This window comes from Malurus melanocephalus, unplaced genomic scaffold, assembly GCF_030028575.1.
Source record: "Malurus melanocephalus ecotype Western Australia unplaced genomic scaffold, MMel_1.1 scaffold_10, whole genome shotgun sequence".
In the NCBI taxonomy this organism is placed as follows: Eukaryota; Metazoa; Chordata; class Aves; order Passeriformes; family Maluridae; genus Malurus; species Malurus melanocephalus.
The window spans coordinates 2,837,164-2,856,117 of NW_026623242.1; the positions used below are offsets into that span (position 1 = coordinate 2,837,164).

Sequence of the window (18,954 nt, forward strand, 5' to 3'; positions counted from 1 at the left end):
GCCATTCCTCATTTATACCAGTGGCTTTATTATGAGAAATTAGTATTGAGTTCATCACTCATGTCGCACCTGAGCTGTTGGCTCAATGAGGAACCTGAGCTTGCACAAAACATTTGCAGTACGATCGTCACTTTTTTTGCATTTGGGAGAAGTCTTCAAAATACTTTCTACATCAAAATTCTACAGTTATCTCCATACGCTGTACAAAATTTTGTCAGGCTAAAATACTTACATAGAAAAATATGATAGTCGGTTACAATTAAAAATATGAGTCTGTTATTACTAAAGTAAAACATTCAGTTGTCAAGTCAGTATTTTGTGAAATACAGTAAACACGATTGTGAATCTGAGCATTTGGTCTATAAAAACATACATTCTTTTGCACATACAATTCCTTCTCTGAAAAGCCACATTTGTGCAGAAAGGTTTTGCCTTTGTCATTCCTGACTTCATTTGAAAATTACAAGCATAATGGTCATTAAAACCAAGATGTTTAGGGTTGGTTTTACTGCAGCTGAAGTCCGTGCGAGCTCTTGGTAGAGGGGAATTTTGGGACATGAAGCAACTCTTGATCTGATCTGATCTGAGACCTCTGAGAAGGAGAAGTCCTGTTTCAAAGCACTGAAGTTACCAGTGTTGTCAGGTATTTCCACTGTCTTCAACATCGATTTAAATCCTGGTACAGTAGCCTAGGAGCAAACACAAAAGTGTTCTTCCTTGGTTTGAAACATTGAKTTCAACTGTGAAACAATCATTGTTTATACTTTAAATGTACAGGAGAAATGTTCTAAAGATACATTTGAGAACATGGCATGAGAGAAGAGTAAAGTTTTCCCATTATAGCAATAAGATAAGACTTGCTGCACAAGAGAGGGAATCCCGCAGTGAAGCTTAAGCATAAGCCCTTGGCAGCAGGCAGAGCCTACAGGGCAGGGATGTTCTCTAGTACTTCCACAGAAACTATTTTGACAAAGGAAATGACAGTCACTGGTGGTGGTGTCAGCCCAGAGCTGCCCGGATCCCAGGCTCCACCCTCTCACCCTGCAAGAGTTCCGTTTGTTGTTCCAGTTTGTTTCAAACACCACAAGCTCCTGTTGCCCTGCACCAGGTCTCCAGCTGGAGCCCAGCTCATCCTCACTGGCTCCACCATCAAGGTCAGAGGAGTGCTTATCTCTCACATTGAGGACTGTATCACAAGATTTCCTTTCTGCTAATGTTTAAATATACTATATAGAAAGTCTGCTAAACAGTCTTTAGAGCTCATATCTGTGACTTGAGCAGTTCAGCTCACCCAGCTCCAAGGATGCTGTCTCACTGTGCTCAGGAACTCAATACAATTAGTACCAATACTTTAGCAAGGCTGCATACTCACATTGATCACATACGTCCCAGGCAAAAGGAGAAGGAAGTACTCCCCTTGTTCATTTGTTCTGTAGGGGCAGACATGTGGCCTTCCTTTGGCTTCCACGATGGCATTGGGAATGGGATTCCCATTCTTATCAGTAACTTGGCCTTTGACACCTATGAAAAAGGGAGAGGAGAGAAAGATCACGACCTGTAACTGGTGAGCCTTTTTCTCTGAGAAAGTCAGACTGTTCTGTTGCTGGGTGCACTCAAAGGTTATTTCACCACGTTTCAGCATGTCKGATACTATCACTAGTCACTTAGGTCTTACTTAAGGGAATTAAACCCAAAAATCCTTGGCTGTTAATAGTTTACCTTCCTGTGAAGTTAGAAAGCAGTATTGTAATCTCTTCTAAATCTCATTTGCTGAAGGCATTATGCACACTTACTGTATGTCTTTTACTGAAGGATTCCAATCTTCAGTACAGGTTTGGCAGTTTTTTGCACAAACACACCCCCTTCTTTTTTGTAATTTAAAGTAAGTCAGCCTCTTGTCTAGTACTTCCCAAAGGCAGAATACCAACAATGTCTGCTTATGAAGTAGTTTCTCTTAATTCCCACACACATCTTCAAGGCAGCCCAAACATTAAGCAGAGATAAAACAGCAGCCAGATACTTAGGGCAGATATAAAAATGCAGATAAGCAAGAGATTTGTGCAAACCCTTCAACTAATTGTAAAGCACCACAGCTTCACTAAGCAGCAGTTCTCTTCCAAATGAGAAGTCAGATCACACCTAGAGAAGCCTTTCAAATTTACAAAATGCAAGCAGCAAAGACCTATGAAACTTGTGCTGAGGCACACACACTCAGAGACCTTTGAAAGAAGTGATTATTATCCCAAAGCTGCTCAGGATAGCGGACTCCCTGGGAGGGGCACATGGTCAGACAGACCCCGCTCCTGCCCCAGCACATCTTAAGCCCGTAGCACACCATTGCCCCTCACCTGACACACCTGTAAATTCTCCTGCYTTACCCATCCATACCCATTCTCCTTACCCTTACCCAAGTGCTACCCTGGCCTTGTAGCACTTCCTGTTCAGCAGCTCCCAAGTTAACACCAGATCTCCCCTGTGAGCTCTCCTGTGACACTGACCCAGCCTGCTGAGGAGTTCCATCTAAGCTGGCCTTAGCTTTCTCTCCCCATTTGAATACCCACCTAGGTGTACTTGTTTGATGTACTCGATCAGAGCAACTTTGTTGTCTCTCCAGAACTTCTCCAGTTGCTCTGCTGGAGGATATTTACAGCAYGACAGCTCTAATGTAATTTCAAAGCACTGTCCCCAGACATAGTTGTAATCTTGCATTCCACCTTAAAAGTGAAATAAAAGGGTGTTCAGCTGCAAAGAAACACTAAGTTCAAACTAAAAGACAAATAGGAGAGTTAAAATGTTGTACTTGCAGCATACCTATAAGGAAAGTAAAGCAGATAAATTATTTCTCAATGTCACACTTATATTTACTGCCTCCTGTGGAAAACCAATTTAATTATTTACTCTASTTACTCTTAGAGTGTTGTTTTCCACTATATGTCATTTTGGAAATGATGATGATGATTGTGGCTGAGAAAGGGTGGGTCTTTGACTTGAATTCATTCAAGCTTTCCCAACTAAAAAGGAGCAGATAGGCCGGCAAAGGATTTGCCACTGCCAAAGCCATTTCAAGAACTTTTGAAGTCTTTGAATTCAGACAATGTAAACAATATACACAGTGCACAAGCCACATATTCTATTTGGCTACACATAAACAATAAYGAAAATATTTATTTCAGTAATCAAACATTAAAAAATGGATGACATATTAACAGAAAGGAGAAGATCTTGATGCCAAGCAGTGTATGCACATGTGTGTAACCTATACAAGCCTTAAGGGGAACAGAAGCAGCCAAACAGTGACTGCCTCATTCACTTGTGTGATTGCTGGCTGGAAGAGTCTGAAAACACCCAGCTCCTGCTCTGAGAATCAGTGTGAATGAGCTGACTTACTCCCCTCATCAACCCTCTACTCTGACAAAAATCACTGCTCTTGCATCATCAAAGATGGCAGAAGGAAGTGAGAACATCTTACCGGAAGCAGCTGATTAAAGTAACCCTGACATTCTTACCTTCCAGCTGGTACCAAGAGTACCCRTTGGTAATGCCTTCTGGAAAGGTTTGCCTGTTGTCACACCCTGTCCCTTTGTACATGCTGGCATGGTTGGAAGAATAGGTTTTTGCCAGGTGAACAAAGACATCATCATCTGGAGATCTGCTATAGCCATTCAAAGAGCCAGTAACTGCAGAATAAAGATAGCCATTGTGCAAGTCTCATTACTGGTAAAACAAACAGTGCTGGCTTACATACAGGATAAATATTTCCCAAATGGCCATATTAGGCAGTGAATTTTGATAGGGTTTATCAAATTCTGCCCATCCCAGCTCAAAAGCCAGAAGAAACTTGCAGGAATCCTTACAAATCCTGCTTTGGTGCAGCTAATGTTCCTAAACCCAGCCTGTTGTGGAGAATAGACTTTGTTAGCAGCTTACCTGGGTTACCATTATCAAAGGTGTAACTGGCAACCAGGGCACCCCCATGCAAGTTTGCTGACAGAACAAACGTTTCATTTTTTATCCAGTCCATTACTGCTCGAGTCTCTGGCTGAATTCCAGCGCTGTTATTTTCAAAGGCATCAGGAAAATTTCTGTTCAGATCTGCTCCATTCCTGTTGTACCTTAGAAAGAGAGAAGACATTCCCATTACTCTTTAGCCTGTGGACATTTCCCCATCACCAGCCTTCCAGAACTCCAGATCTGTGGTGTGCTCATGTCTTTAGGGGACAGGCAAGGTGACCATTTTTTATTTCTCAAGCATTAAGGTGATGGACTTCAGTTTGCTTCCTGGCAGCACTGGAATTTTCATAGGACACAACAAAACAATTCCTCTATCATATTTCAAGTGGAAACAGAATATTTAACATGCATATAGTATGCACACACCTACAAATATCTGAATTAGAAAAATAAAGGCAGATCAGAAGGACTTTGTCATCGTCTTGCATGTGTTTTTCCTGCTTGTATAGAAGACAAGGTAACGACTTAATGGCAGTATCACTTAGACTGTTGCCACTCTCGACAGACAGAAAACATTTGCGTCAAACACAGGATGCATTTTCTTCTCCCTCAGCCTTAATGTCCAGCCTGTGTAAACACTCTCTTGCTTTTTCACTCAGGTCAGTACAGAAATAAAGAGGGTTTTGCCACTGACTGTGTTAATTTTTGATTTCAGTCAGGTAAACTGAAATTTTGACAGTGAGGTGATAAAAAAATAACCCCCTCCATACAAGTTCCATCTATTTGCTAAGTAATACATTTTTTCTTAATAAAAACAATGGCCTACACTGGTCACCTAAGAACTAAACTACCTAAATAATCTTTTCACTTGCTTCTGATGTTGCCAAGGCCACTGATCCAAGAGAACTTTTAGCTCACAGGTTTGCTTTTTCTGCACGTTCCAACTTTGTCTTTTGGGCCTTTCTTCCCATTCTCTCTCTCCTTCCCTCTTCTAGCTTGTAAAACTTTTTGTCCCCTTTTTGGTCTCTGCAATAGTCACATTAAAGAATGCAAAAGAAGCACAGGATGCAATGCCAAGTTTTATTTTCTTCTGTGTAGATTTTTCTTTCCTACCACCACTATTCACACAACCTATTACAGGCAGCTCTTCCTGTGTAACTCCTCCCTCTTACATTCAATATGATTTTTAAACACATTGCTAGAAGACCATTCAACAAGCTTAGACGCACCTTTTCTCATTAGGAAGGGCTACAGAATTCTCTAACTGAAATAGATCCCTGTGGGTGGAATTTCCCTTCTTTTCTTGTAGCACTCTAAAGGTGCTACAAAATAGGAAATTGTGCTTGTATTCGTAATCTGGGTCTCCTGCCTAAAAGATGAGGTCATTACACCATTCTGACCAATTTTCTCTGGCCACATCACATATAAACACCCATCTGACTCAGTCTCCCAGAATCTCTATGCCATAACAAGTCTTCAGAACAGCACAGGCAAAAATTAGCCCTAACACATCCTGTAGACTCTGCTCTCCACCACGTATGATTCAGTGTTTTGGCTATCTGTGATTATTACTCCCCACCCATTTATTTTACCTCTCCCACCCTCCCAAGCCACCCTTACCTTCCTCGTGTGTAATAACAATCAGGCTCTTTTGTAGCTTCAAATCCATCAGGATTCATAGTTGGCATGATATGAACCCGGGTATTATTGAGTAACCGGGTAATAACTGGGTCACGTCCATAGCTGGTCACCAGGAAGTCTATCAAATGGAGCAGAATTTCTCTCCCAACAGTCTGTGTAAAGAATCAGAGATTTTATTTTTAAGTCTGTTGTGGAAGAAGAAGAAAACAAATAAATAAAAAAAGACCCACCACCTTGCACTTCCAAGTTGTGCTTACGGATTATACAGACATACAAGGCATATGAGAGCATTCTGATCTGTTTTATGCTCTCCCCTAAATATATTTAAAGTAATTGAATAGATTAAAGGAATCACTGGAGGTTTTCACTAGGGTTTTAAACCCAGATCAACCAGACCTTTTTGTATAATGGGAAACCAACTGTGTCAGCTTCACTGTTCAGATCTTGCACGGATAAGGAATAGCTTTATCAAAACTAAAGTTGACCGATAAACATCGCATGGGCTTGGAAACACCCCACTGCATTTTCTCAGCCCCGCTGCAGGAACCCAGCTCTGTGCTGTTGCCACAGTGACCCTGGGCCCTGCACACAAGTGCCAGCACTTGGCAGTGGTGGTTAAGGAGAAAGGAAGGACAAGACAACAACATTTTCCAGGATGCTACGGAGCAGGATTTTTTCACGTGGATCCCCTTTTAYGGGATGTCAATATTAATACAAGACCAGAGAGGCCACATAGGCACTTCTATTACATCGCTTTATTTTAATGCCATGAACATGTGCATTGGGGAAACCAAATGTATATAAATCCTTGGAAAAAGACATGGAAGGATGCCTTTTGGATCATTTGGATACAGATTTTAGATCAAGGAGAGGCAGTGGTAGAGAAAAATCTGAACATGTATTTTTGTTCATGTAAATTTTTATAAGCCACGAAAGCTGACAGGACTTCAGTCTATCAGATTTTAGGCAAAATATTGTCAAGTTACAGATCCAGAGTTATGGGCAATCCTATTCTATCCCAGAACACACTACCAGCATTCACTGGACCATATTTTCCACGGGCATTTCCCATAGCACTGTGATCCATGCCTCAAGGATGCTTTAAGGCTCCTAAACCCTGTCTGGGAAGGGAACAAACCAAGACTTGCAAGTAGATGAGTTCTAGAGATAATTTATCTCTACTTTATCTCCTAGAAGAAAGTCTGGTATATCACAATAGGATCTAAACCAGCACCTGAGTATGTGAAAACAGACTGCTCTGAAGGTCTGATAAATATGAAATTTAAGAAGGGATGCAACAGAACCTGTCTTGTACGGGCAGCTCTTGAACAGGGTGATAGACATCTTGGGAAGCATTTAAGTGGGGAGGAAGAAAGGAGAGGACAGGAGAGAAATCAGCCAAATTATGGCCCTGGGCATGAGAGATGAAGTTACCAGACTCAGAATCAGCAAGAATGGCTCTACCACAGAGACAGCTAAACTATAGACAAGACTGGACTGCTGTCTGGAGAAACTGGGAAAGTGCTCTTCTCCTACTGTACTTCTCTTCAGTGCCYGACCAAAAGAAATCCAAGAAAGAAAGGGTAGAGAAGCAGGTACAGAGAGGGGGAAATTAGAAAAAGAAAAGTAATGAGAGAATGTGGTAGAAAAGGACAATGTTTACAAAGAATGAAAAATGACGAGTTTTTCACGGATTACATTCTTTGCACTTAATCCCAGATTTACTCACATATACAGTATTTTACAACTATTTTATAGGATTTCTGGTATAGCTATTGTTGTATGCAGGACATTAAACGATTCAGATTATCATAAGARAGCTGGCATTTGGATGATTGCAGAGTGAGGGAAGAAGGTTCTTATTACTACTGTTTTGGTCCAGAGCACCATGCATTGCTTGGGAAAGCACTTCTGGAACTATTTGAGGGAACGTTTTCATTTTGGGGAAAATTCAAGTTCGAGATCAAGTTTTGATCAAGCCCTTGGAAAGCATCTGCTGCTCAGTCAGACTTTACCCTGTAACTACAGAGGTGAGCTGTACCTGTGGACAGAGTTATGAGTCACTCAGTTTTACTTCAGAGGTCCAAGTAAAGGATCTAGACATACTGAAGGTAGGCTCCTGACAGTAAAATTGAGGACAGATACTTTACATTGCCTCGGGTTTAATATGAAGAGAGAGAGAAGAGCAGAGGACCGCATGTATGTGTTCTAGGGCTTTGAGAGGACATGAACATTTAGTTTTAATTGCAGTATCCCAAGGGAGATGCCAAGGTGCATTGTTTTACTGCATTTCAGATGAAGGGTGAGAGAAAAGCAAAGGAAATGCCTTTGTCCCACCTCTAGGGATACAATTAGACATTAGGTTTCTCTGTGCACTTTCAGATGTCAGCTTCCTCCTGTGCCCCAAAGGGAGAAAGTCAGCAGCAAAGGCTTTCAGTSATCCTAAGGGGAAGCCTTGAATGAAGAAGTGTGCATGTGTCAGGACATGGATCAACATTGTAGAAAAGGGTGTGACTGCTGCTCCTCTACACATATCCCTTAAAGTTCCTGACTGTGCCKCCTGGCAGGGCTGTGTCAGCACCCTGCTCAGCCACCTTGGGATTACACAAGAAGCCCTAGCAGCAGCCAGTTAGGAGATTAAGGTTAGCTGCAATTGCATCTGCACTGTAACAGCTTACTGCAGCAGCCCTGGGTTTAGAACATTGTTGTTACCACATGATAGAGACCTAATACCAGGGGACTATGGGTGGATGGACTCTGCCCAGTTTTATTATTAAAATTCTTTCCTTAAACATGGCCTGGTTTTTAAGTTGAACGATGTTGAAAGAAAGATCCAAACAATCAGGCAGGACCTGTTTCAGGGCAGCACAGTCTTGTCRGCCCTGGCTGCTCCACAGGCCCAGTTCAGCATACCAGGCACAACCCCACCTCAGGAAGCTGAGTTAGAGTAGAGAAACCAGAAGTCCATCCTGGTTTCCCACATAAATGCCATACTTGCAAGAAGTTGTTTTTAACACTTTTTCAGCACTCGCTGCRCACTGCTAGGACACATCACACTGTCCTGCTTTGCTAAAACACACTGGTGTTAAAGTGACTGTTTATGCAAATAGTTAGGACCACATCCCTTTATTTCTACAGCAGCAATCACTATGGACATCTGAGAACTACCACATGTATGACAGGGAAGTACAGTTCTTTGGTTTATCACTGAAGGAAATGGCAATGTAAAGCCTCCTTTTGAACTARTAACTGGCATAAATTGTTACCTGGACAAAGTCCACAGGCTTCAGGTTTTACCTGGCTGAGACATGGATAGATTTTCCTTCTCTCACTTGGAAGAGTGTGAAGAAAAATAAGGAAAAAGGTAACTGCAGCAAGGCAGTATTAAACTGTGTAGAAACAGCTCTCAGCAACATCCAGCTTTTTTCCAAGTCTGTTTTTAGCACTAAGATATGATTGCTTTGTATTTTGAATTCTCTGGTGCTTCTCACCTTCTTCGCATTACATCAGCTAATGCTGAAGGTAGGTGGAATATAGTTCATTTTTTATCTTTTTTATTTTTCTTTTCTAGGGCAAATACTGTTTCTCTGTATATCACTTCAATAACATATCACACAGGATTGAGGACATAGGAACACGGGCTTATAATTCCTTATAAGGAAGTTGTGCCGTATGTGCAGTATTCTTTTTGTGTAACTGGATGATAAAAAAAMCAGCTTTTTTTCCACATGGTATTTTGATAGTGTAAATGCAGCTTCCATTTTTTTTTTCTCTTTAAGAATGAGAAGTTCTACACAAGACTCATTAGTTTATTGTTTGGTTGTTTTTAAAGACCCCATTATATTGATCACAAATAAATCCACTCCAGTGCTTACTCACCTAAGCCCTAATATTTCAGGAAACCCTACAGTGGATATGACTATGTCTATGATGACATGGAAAATACAGTATAGTTGCTTAAACTAATTTCACAAGATAAGCCAGCAGATAAACACATCCTTTCRTGTAGACTAGTTCAGACCTATCAGGATAAGATCAGTTCCACACAGTGAAAGAAAAATACTATTATTTTAATAAAATTTTATATCATTATATTATTATTATATTGTTTTATTTCTATTAATCTAAAGAATTGTTTATMATGATAAATAAATTATTGCTGTTTAATATTATACACTGAGAAAATAAAGTGATGAGAAGTGGATGCTTTAGAAGAAAAGGGCTGATTCAGCATTGCCATCCTGAGAAAGAGTTCATTTTGTAATGGCCCAGCTACACTATAGCTGCGGAAAGTTACAGCCATATACTCAATAAATTAAAGGGGAAAAGCAGAAACCCACAGATAACTTACAGTTTATTCAGACATGCTTTTCCTTAAAGGGTTTCCCTGCAGTGATATACATGGTTTAGGAACAGCTTTCCAACCAGATCCTATTTGTTCCCTTGCACGGAATGGACTCAAGTCACTGGCACAGAGGGTCCAAAGGTGGTAGTTCAGTTCTCCATTTAGGACTTAGATTGTTCAGGAGTTTGGTTGTGGTCAATGTTAAGAGGTATGAGTTCTTCCGCAGGGAGGATTGTGTGAGTGTATACACTTAGAAAGAGAAGATCCTTCAAGCATGAATACAAGGCTTCAGAATTCAGAATGGGAGCTGCCCCAGAAGATCAGGCAAACTCTTCCTTACCTTCCCCACTACCGACTTTATTAACCTTTCACAGGCAGATGCATTTTGGCCAGTCAATTACTGCCATTTTGATTAAAGTCAGTTTAAATCAGTTTTAATTTGGCTTGGATYAAACAAAAGATACTGTTAAAATGGTGTCCACCTTCATACAGGCAACACAAGAATAGGAGAAGTCTTGTTGACTCTCAGTGGATCTGGGGCAGAAGTTCACTCTATCTGGCAACAGTGAACACAAATGAAAATCTTTCAAATCTTGGCTGGTTATATCTTACAGTATTAAGAAAAATGAACTTACTTAAAAAAAAAAAAAAAATCTTTCCAGCTCCAAAAAAAAAATGTTTTTCATAGTATTGTGTACTCACGTTACTTTATTAGAACTTCCCTGTTTGGTAGCTCTCCAAATAACCTAGATTTTCTTCCAGCAGCATGAGTGAACAGCCCACACACATGTAATTCAGGATCCACCCCAACTTTTATGTTTTAGGAGCAGCTGGCCAGCTGAGTCAAAGTTAAGTGTCATTTATGTGATCATAGCAGGTTAGCAAGGCAGCATCACCAAACAWTACTTGAGAACAGAACTTTTCTCATCGTGTATCATTTGTGGAAAGCGTCACTGAAGCACTGGAAGACCCGACTGGATCAATGAAGCCATAATTTCAATTTATGAAAGACTKGCACACAAGTTGAAGCTTGTTGTATAATTAGTGCAAAATTTATCTACTTARTATATTGTAAGGGTAGTTGAATCTATCGCCAGGGACTAGTCCACCAGAATCTTGGATTATGGGAAGAAAAATATAGAGAGGCATTGGAGGACTTGAATATGAGGAACTAATTTTCTGCCACCTGATATATATTTATGTTCAGATAAACCCAAACACCGAGTGTTACACGTATACACAAAAAAAATCCCATACGGCAAAAATCATCATGAGGGCCTGAAAAGGAGGAATGGCTCTATTTCTGGAATGCTCCCTAGGTGCAAGCTTGGTCTGACAAACATGCTAGCATGTAGCACACCTTAGCTAGGCAGGTCAAGGATCAACCCTGCTCAGGCTGTCTGGCAAGGTGTCTGACTTTAGAAGAAAATCTTGCCTCATTTCCTCATGAAGTCAATAAAAATGTAGATCCTAGGCAGTGATCCAAGTTGCCAATCCCCAGCAACTCCCAGCCCTGTGGCTATGCTAACAGTGTGCTTCTATGGCCAAAGCTCCTGATGTGTATCCAGCTGGGCTGYGATAATGACAGGGGTTCTTCATGGTGGAGACTTCAGTATGTGTGGCCTTCTGCAGTCCAGCAATATTGGATTTGCAAGCCAGGCCACTCTGGATGAGATCATATCCTGCCCTCCACCTCCTTCACATCAAAACCGGGTGATTTGTAGCCACAGGTTTGCAATCCCCTTCAGCAGTCTGCAGGGACTGCAATATGGAGCCTCAGTGCCTTGGTGACACACACCAGGTTTCAGGAGCTGCAAACCCCGTCTTGGGCATCCAGTAACAAATCCATGAAACCATGAATCAGCTTCCTCCCACACAGAGTTAAATTCCCAAGCAGGCAAAATCCCAGCAGCACTTTGAGCAAGGCCACTGTCGAACAAGGTGAAACTAGTTCAGCTTGGGGAAAATCCTTGGCACATAATGTCACAAGTGCCTGTAGGCCTGCAAGTACTCACACACAATATTGTTAACAGCAATAACTTGTGACACATTACCCTTTGCTCAGGATACACTTTCTACTATATCTGTTTTTTTCAGTTTTGGGAATTCACAGTCTAGCACATCCATATATATACATATCTTGCTACTCCTATTAAATTATTTAACCTTCACGTGAGAGACTGAATAAAATTACATTGTGCAGTTTAAACTTATCCTGAAAATGACTAATATAATCAGGTAAAGTAAACAATAAAAGGAATAGAAAGCAAGAAAGTACTACAGAGTGAAGCTTTGATTCTTTCTGACTCAGATTCAAGTACTGCACGAGGTAGGCTCATAATCACCATTTCTTCTTCATCATTAATTAATGGGCATTCTTCCCATAGCAAGTTTATTGTTCTGGAATGGCTTTTTGTTTTATTCTTTGTGTTATCTCAGGTAAATCTAGGYGTTCCTAGCTTAAGGTTTCCAAGATAAATTTTCTTCCTAAAATAAATAATTTGATGCTTCATAGCAACTAATATTTAATCTTAGGATGTATCTGAAGAGTTCTTTCAGTCATATTTCATGTCTAGGCAATAATAACGTACAACCAAATTACTGCATCTGACTCATTGTCAGGAAACTTAAGGCCTCTGGGCTTACTCACTCACAGAAGACAGAGTTCACTACTTAAGAGAGGTTTTGGTGCAGGACTGTAGGACTCATCACCAGGATGTAAGGTCACCTAAGGCCTTCCACCAAAATAAGGGAACTTTATTCTGAGAATTCTTCACAAAATACACACATACTATGTCTTCCTTGAGTTATAGCATACCTCAATAATAAGAAGCACATGCCTGAGAGAAATTCACTCTAAACCTCTGGTAAGTGTATTTGGTATAAATGACATTGCAAAAATKGAAACGTACCTCATCCCCATGCATATTAGCAACATACTTGAACTCTGGAATGCCAATGTTATGATGGGTTGGAAACCTTCCCAGAACAAGTACCCACAGGTCTCTACCTTTAAGAGGGGAAGGGGAAAAGACACTTTTTAAAACAAGTGCAAAATCATAACAAGCATTAGAAGAAAAAAAAGAGTTGGTCATTAAGACCACTGAAAAATTCTCATATTTCACTGGTACCCACTCAGTTCTATACATAACATATCAAAGTAGACTGTGAGGTTCTTTCATTCTGTGAATATTTGCAATATAAATTATGCTTTGCCTTCTGCCCCAGTATGTCGCAAACCCTGCAATTTCTACAGCATTTAACCAGGACTAGAAAAGAAGGCTTTTTTTCATAATAAACATTTTTCAAATTAAATTTAGCAAACAATACCACTCTTCCCCCCCAAAATTTTAAATCGTAAGGCTTTCCTGAACTATGTACAGAAATTTTCATTATCACAAAGAACGAACATCTGGTTTTGTGCTAAAGACAATTCAAAAAAGCTAAACACATTCATGAGCTACTGCTYAGAAAACAGGAGGTACCAGAAAGAGTTATATGAGAGACATATTCCAAGTACATGAGCAGGGAAAGAATTAATGGCTACAGAAAGAGTATTAGTTAGGACCACCGAAGCTGCACAAGAAGCTGAATTGTAAGTAACAAAATAAACAAAACACACATATATTTTGGAAGTCCTTATTTAAGCAGGGGTGGAGAGGGAAAGGGGAAGATATTTTTTGTTATTATTTTTAGYGATATTGTGGCATTTCAGACCTCATCTGCAAATGTGTGCTTCCCACTAGTCTGCTCAGCGAGGTGGAAAACACAAGTTTCAGTAGATGGCAGCAATAAAACTGGACCAGTTCCTTGGTAATAGCAGTCACAGCCTGCAGATTGCGAATGCCAAGACATGCTACCTGTCCCCAGCTCCACACTCCAGGGCATGTTGGGACCCATGACCTGTCTGAGAGGAACCCAGCCATCAATGTTACTTGCAGGAAAGAAGAATGCAGGAACTGCTATATGCAGCACTATAAAAAGCCTTGTTTCCTAAATATTTGTGGATCATCAAATCCGTCATAAACAAACTCTGGAGCATATCAGTTTCCCATTCTTTAAGGCATGACCGTTGTAGCTATGTGCATACCACAGCATTTTTGTTTTCTTTTCTAGCTATGTGGCTGACTCACAGAAGCTATACCACAAAGGTCATGACTTGAGGAATGGGAGAAAAACTTGAAGAGGATTGAAGAAGCACTGTAAGATGCACTGAAACAATTGTAAGAGAGATAAAACGGAGTACACTGGCTGCCACACTAAATTCTAAGTTAACAGAATCAGAGTTTCAGGCTTAGGATCAAGAAGCAGCAAGACAGTGCTGCRAGCTGACAAATTCAACAAGGAGTGACTTCAATATGCCCTGGTTTTACTCTCCAAGACTTAGGTGTTCAACCCRTGTAATCAAGCTGTGCACAAAGCTGTGAGATAATGCTACTGACTCTTTAATTCAAGGACAATGTGASTGAGCAACCATACTTTTAAAAATAATTTTGTGGCAAGTGATTTGGAAAGAAAGCTAGTTATTTGGYCTTGTATGTAAAGCCACTCTTCCATAAAAAAAGGAAAAGTTTGAGTTCTGTAAGACTAGACAAGTTACAGAGTGGAGAACCCAAAGATACTAACTTTTAAGCACATTCTTCTTCAAAAATTARAGAAAGAGAACTCCCGAACCATCTCATCCTAGCCCTTCTCCCCTCCAAGGCCTCCAGAGGTCTCCTCTAACCTCAACTACCCTGCAACTCAGTGAAAAGAGATTGAAGTTTTGCTGCAGTAGCATATGTTTGGAAATGAAAACAGTCCTATGAGTGAAAAAAGCATGCTACTGTTATTCATCATCAAGTATGGACAACAACCTCAACTCAATTTCCTTCTCTGCAATGTGTCATTCTCTCTATAGTTGTATCCTGAGTCAACTTGCATTGAATTACCAAGGAGGTCCTTTCAGAATGCTCCTACGATTCTTTGTCCTTACACCCTCTAAGCCCTGCTTCCCAGATCTCATTCTCTCTACTGGACAAAAGTTCAGATATCCCTCCTTGGTGTCAGTTGCCATGTGGATTTCTGCACCAAGAGGAACACACCTGCTTGCAGTGCCTACTGCAGCCTTTCAGCCAAACTTAGAGGTAGCAACTGCAAACCTGAAACATGCAGCTCATTAGATATATTCAGGAAAAAAGTCCAAGTAGAGCCAAAGTGCCCTAGATGTTTCCATCATTTAAGACTTTCTACAAATAATATTGTATTCTGATTTCAAATTTTAAAATAATGCTTCTGGTGCCTTGTCATTGGCAGTACTCATTCCTGCTGCTCTCACTGTGAACTGCGCTCATGGGAAACACAAGAAAGAGCAAAGTATAGACTATCACTAAGTACTGATGTAAATTGGTCTTTCCAGCATRAGGTTTAGACTGTTTAGAATTTGTGTGAGTGCCATCTCCATGATAAACACTCCCATGAACTGAGATACCAATTATTTCCTGGCATTTCCAGCTTGAAAGAAGTATTAAACCTTCCATTAACAATTAAAATAAATTCCTGGGTCTGCTCAGCCTGCAGTACTGGATAGTGTACCTATGAGGGATGATGTAAGATTTCTTTCCATACGGCAGTAATTAACTGCATATAAAAAGATTCAGCATATGGATGGTTTCCTTTAATCAGCAAAGCCCAGATAACTCTGGTTTGGTACCTGAAGGGAACAGCTAAGCTTCCTCTCATGCTTTGAAAAGCGGTTTCTCACTGCCAAATTACCAAACCAAAACTGACGTCAACTAATTAGTGAACTATATTTCAAGTGATGAAGATAAACCTGTGTTTCTGACTTTGTGTCTCACAACAAGTAACAAGACTTGTACTGGAGCAGAGCCAGACCACACAGCTTCTAGTAGAAGAAGTCTTTTTAGCTTTTTAAAAACTTTCTTAGCATTGCTACAGTTCACAACATAGTGTCAGTGTCAGTATTGTAAACAGACCTATGAAAACCGGTAATTAAAATGAAAAATTGAAACAAATCTCCGGATCTAGTGGGAAAAAAAACAAATGAATTTTAGATGCTGGAGTCTAGATTGTTCTCCCTGTTTTTTTGTTCTGAATTTTATTTCTGCTTTTCTTCACTTTGCTCTTTACAGCTTCATTTATGAAAAACTTGTCATTTCAGAGAAAGTTATGGCTGGGAAATGAAGTGAAATGACTGGGGAATGGCTCAGACCTACTGTCAGTATCAGTCAGGCTAGGGTATTGATCCACAGGTCTGCAGGGAGGACCACTTTGTCCAAGAAAAAGTAATAGACTGACTACAGTCTGTTCGGGGCTCACCATGTGCTGGGTAGGAACTGCAGTAGTGCTGATTCATGCTGAGGCAGCCCTAAACAGTACCCAGAAAGATACAGGACAGAGAGAAGGGCATTGCATGATTGGGCATCTAATGATTCTCATTAGAATGCAAAGTCACAGAGTAATTCAATCAGAAAATCACTCTCAGAATCAGCCCAAGGTAGAAGGAACCCCAAGAGATCATCTGGTCCAACCCTACATGGGAAAGGAAACCTAGATAAGATTATTAAGCGCTTTGCTCAATTGCATCTTTAAAACCGTCAGTGATGAGTACTCTACCTCATCTCTGGAGAGGTTGTTCCAGTGAATGATTCCTACGGTAAAAAACTTTTTTAWATTGAGATGAAACATCACATAGTTCAACTTGTACCCATTGCCCCTTTTTTTTTTTTTTCCACGTGGCTCCTTGTGAAGAGAGAGGATCCCTCCTGTTTGTAGTCACCCTTCAAGTACTGGAATTCTGTGATAAGGCTTGCCCCAAGCAGTCTCTTCTCCAGTGAGATGAGCCTCCTTGGGGCAACATTGCAGTCTTCCAGCAAAACATTACCACAGCTAATGAAGGACTTCAAGAGTAATTCCTTTTACTAAACTAGCACCAGCAGCACTCTTGCCCTGAGGTACTCTGATTTGTCATCACCAATTCAAACTGGAAAATCTAAAGCCATTTTGGAACTATTCTTCTGCAAGGGGACTGCCCAACAGCACACATGGCTTGATTCAGATTCTAACTGAATTTGAAGTACCAGTACATTATTTSTAAAACTAGAAATGGTTAATCAGAATGACTGATGTAGCAGTATTGCAGAAGTAGCCTTACAAGCATGAACAAATATGTGATTTTATTCTTGCCAGACTGTTGAGTAAAGCACCCCCAAAATAAGCAACATACCTGAAACAGATCAGACAAACGTCTGTATGAACAACTGTACATCAAATATTTTTGTGAGCATTGATCCTCACTTTCAATTATACCATAGGCTACTGAGACAGAATGGATTATCTAAGGGCTTGGCCTGTAGTAGCACTGGCATTAGTAATAAACAAAGTTGATATGCCAAGAGGACCTGGGACACTTTAAGTATAAGAAAGTCTTCAAGGAATTGAAAAGATTAAAGAGATAGAGACAAACCACATACATCAACCAGGCATATGTCCCAGTCAGGTATCTTCAGGGTGGCTTTTTTAGTGTTAGCTTCTTCATACAGTTTTTGTTATAATGAATAAAATTTCATATCAATGTTTGAGGCATGAACTATTTCAGCATATCTGGCAGTATGTGGCACAGTGCTTAGGTAAGCAGAAAAAAAGCCCAATAAACCCAAGGTAACATTCTGCTGCAGCTCTACCACAGCCACTGACAGTCAGTATGCAGGGGCCACTGCTTAACTTCTTACATTTGGCCTCTTCCCACRTATCCCTTAAAACAGATATTAAGGCTCTCTCTCTCGGCACAAAGTAAATAGAAGTATCAATTTCCCACTAGTTAATCAGTTCCTATCTACTCCAAGAGATTATACCAGTCACTCCAATTTAGAGTCAGCACCATATAAGCAGAACTGCTGGAATAAACAATGACTCTAAAATACACTAGATACTGTTTATTTGTCTCCAAAGCACTTGAGAAATGAAGGGAGTCAAAACAATTCATAGTTCACATGCTTGCTTATCTTCCAAAAGGTTTACAAATCTTTGGTTGATTGGGACATCCAAGCTGCTATGGACACTTTCACAGGACTTGTATCTTAGGAAAACAGCAACCCTTTCTTTCCTATGTACATGTGAGTCATCAGTTTACCGTTTCAAGTTCTCATAATCAAGCTGAAAACACTCTTTATGCACAAAACCATGAAAAATTGCCAATGCAGAGCAGTGTCTACAATAGCACCTTATAGGTTACTTGAAAACAAACAAACAAAAAAACAAACAAGAAATAAAAATAAACTTGTAAAAGCCAAACAAAAACAACCCAGAGGGAATACTGGTTTTAAATTAAGATGAGCTAGTCTTTTTCAGTATTGCTCACTAAGATGACAAGAACACCACAGACACATAGAATTAGTCTGAGCAGGCTTTTTCTACTATTTATACTGACTGGTTTCATATTTACACCTAGAAACCAAACAGACTATTTTTCCTTTTCACCAACTCTTGTTTCTATTAACACAAGGTTTTTAAACCTAGTTCTAAAAAGGTGTACTTTATTTTCCAAGAAAGCTGTAAAACTGGTATGCAYCCAGTAATTTTCAGTAAAAATATTGTATACATAAAAGCAATAAATATTACCCATTCATAGCAGTATCACTGGATCATCATGAATAAAGTCATTGCTTGTAACACGAACCAGCCGTAATGGAGAGTGGTGGTTTGTTTTAAAGTGCARTTCATCCAGATTCAACAGTTTTGTTTAGCCTACCCTTTTACCAGCAGAGGCAGAGGAGGTCAGAACTATTTCTGYTATTTTAAGGCAACAGATGAGTAGACTACAAGTTGTTGTTCATATGCGGCCAAGAAGTTACTGGTACACTTTGAGGAYTTCAGTTCACTGAAGTACTCATCAAGAAACTTGCTATACCTATCCTGTAAAAATCCTTGTCAGATCTCAGGCATTATGCTTGCCCCAAGAATAGGACACTCAAAGCAATATGCACCTTAACAGTGGCAAGCTGGCTCCTACAAATTCA

At 40.2% G+C, this 18,954-nt stretch overlaps 1 protein-coding gene across 2 annotated transcripts in view; it reads right to left on the bottom strand.

Annotated features, from left to right (window-relative positions):
* Positions 1–8: 8 nt before the first annotated feature.
* CPM (carboxypeptidase M) overlaps positions 9–18,954 on the bottom strand; it is a 27,969-nt gene continuing 9,023 nt past the window's right edge. The window contains exons 3-9 of one of the 2 annotated variants that reach the window (XM_057377536.1): positions 12,850–12,947; positions 5,572–5,744; positions 3,928–4,112; positions 3,507–3,677; positions 2,562–2,714; positions 1,373–1,521; positions 9–689 (exon numbers count right to left, since the gene is read on the bottom strand). In XM_057377536.1, coding sequence (XP_057233519.1) covers positions 450–689; positions 1,373–1,521; positions 2,562–2,714; positions 3,507–3,677; positions 3,928–4,112; positions 5,572–5,744; positions 12,850–12,947 — 1,169 coding nt within the window. In that variant the 3' untranslated portion in view covers positions 9–449. The remainder of the gene's footprint in view (positions 690–1,372; positions 1,522–2,561; positions 2,715–3,506; positions 3,678–3,927; positions 4,113–5,571; positions 5,745–12,849; positions 12,948–18,954) is intronic. The other variant, XM_057377544.1, reaches the window with a different exon arrangement.